This window comes from Triticum aestivum, unplaced genomic scaffold (assembly GCF_018294505.1).
Source record: "Triticum aestivum cultivar Chinese Spring unplaced genomic scaffold, IWGSC CS RefSeq v2.1 scaffold46993, whole genome shotgun sequence".
Lineage (NCBI taxonomy): Eukaryota > Viridiplantae > Streptophyta > Magnoliopsida > Poales > Poaceae > Triticum > Triticum aestivum.
This window is the reverse complement of record NW_025225736.1, coordinates 6022-7295: the sequence shown is the minus strand read 5'-3', so window position 1 is coordinate 7295 and position 1274 is coordinate 6022. Positions and strand designations below refer to the sequence as shown.

Genomic DNA, 1274 nt, shown 5'->3' with positions numbered 1-1274 from the left:
TGCATGTGTGAACATCCACCTCAACTTTACTTTAATCGGTTCCCACAAAAAAAAAACTTTACTTTAATCGCCGTGACTGGCCGGCCAGCATCTATTCCGTCCCATCCAAACACTGAAATGTCGATTTCATGCACATACCCCACCAGCTTGAGGCCTAAGCTAAAACCATCTATATATTGGCATCGATCACGCCGTGGGAGCAAAGGCGGCATCATGTCATTGACCACCAATGTCGATGGTACGTACGCATGACTACTTTCCTAAGCTTGGCGATGATGGCTAGCCTGCCGACGGAATATTTTAACTCTTGGTGTGTTGTGCAGTGTTTAAGCCGCCCCGCAGAGGCTATTACTGGAGTTATTACATCATCACAAGTTCTATGGAGCTAGAGTCCGCCCTGGCGCAAACCTATCCGGTACCTACGCAATATTTTAACCGTTGTGTTACTCTCTGGAGTTGATGAATTCTGAAGCTCTGATTTTCTGTTTGAAATTAAGGTGGTGCTCATGTTCTGGGCGAGCTGGAACGAGCCGTGCAGGGTGATGATGAGACCCTTCAGGGCCATGGCTGTGGCGAAGAGGAGGGCCGCCATATTCTGCCAGGTGGATGTCGACAAGTTTAAAGTAAGACAACGTACGTGCGTGGATATGACTCCCTCTGTAAAGAAATATATTAAGGCTCTTATATTTCCTTACGGAGGGAGTAACTAATTTCGGATCGGATAACCAAATTGTGCATATATAGTTCAATCACTGCGTACTGCACTGATACCACTTACACAGGATATCGTGGAGTGGTACCGAGTGGAGGCGCTGCCGACGTTCCTGCTGCTCAAGCAAGGCGTGGAGAAGGGCAGGGTCGTCGGCGCCAAGGTCCGGGACCTCAGCACCATCATCATGGCCAACATATGAATGATACAGTACTACTGGTACTAGATAGGATCTGTCGACTGATGGTCCTTTCATCAGCCGGACTTTCCATTAGGTATATTATTGGTGAATCAACAGTTGCGACATGCATCGATTCATCTCGTCAAAAATCTCAATCACTTCCCTCTTAAACAGCCCTGCGGCACTCAGTCGGTCTAGGAAACTACTGTGCATACAAATCTTAGCAGTTTGCAAACAGTTTGTTGCCATGCATGGACGGCTTCACCGGATTGTGATTCGAAAATCGTGTACGCACTGTCGCCTCCATAGCAGACCCGATATAAATAGCATACTATGCCTGAGCTGTGCACTTGCCAATACAAAGTTTTTTTTTTCTGGATGCAT

The 1274-nt window shown here is 47.1% G+C and overlaps 1 protein-coding gene across 1 annotated transcript; it reads left to right on the top strand.

Moving 5' to 3' along the window:
* Positions 1 to 207: 207 nt before the first annotated feature.
* LOC123172339 (thioredoxin H-type-like) lies at positions 208 to 1265 on the top strand. The gene is made up of 4 exons (XM_044589329.1): positions 208 to 238; positions 324 to 415; positions 498 to 623; positions 783 to 1265. The coding sequence occupies exons 1-4, from the start codon at positions 214 to 216 to the stop codon at positions 909 to 911; spliced, it is 372 nt and encodes a 123-aa protein (XP_044445264.1). The 5' UTR covers positions 208 to 213; the 3' UTR covers positions 912 to 1265.
* Positions 1266 to 1274: the final 9 nt, after the last annotated feature.

Bases quoted from the DNA above. Each gene is read 5' to 3' on its own strand.
- LOC123172339 (XM_044589329.1), top strand. From the start codon at position 214: ATGTCATTGACCACCAATGTCGATG. The intron at 416-497 runs GTACCTACGCAA...TTTGAAATTAAG, and splicing joins CCCTGGCGCAAACCTATCCG to GTGGTGCTCATGTTCTGGGC. The intron at 624-782 runs GTAAGACAACGT...CCACTTACACAG, and splicing joins TGGATGTCGACAAGTTTAAA to GATATCGTGGAGTGGTACCG.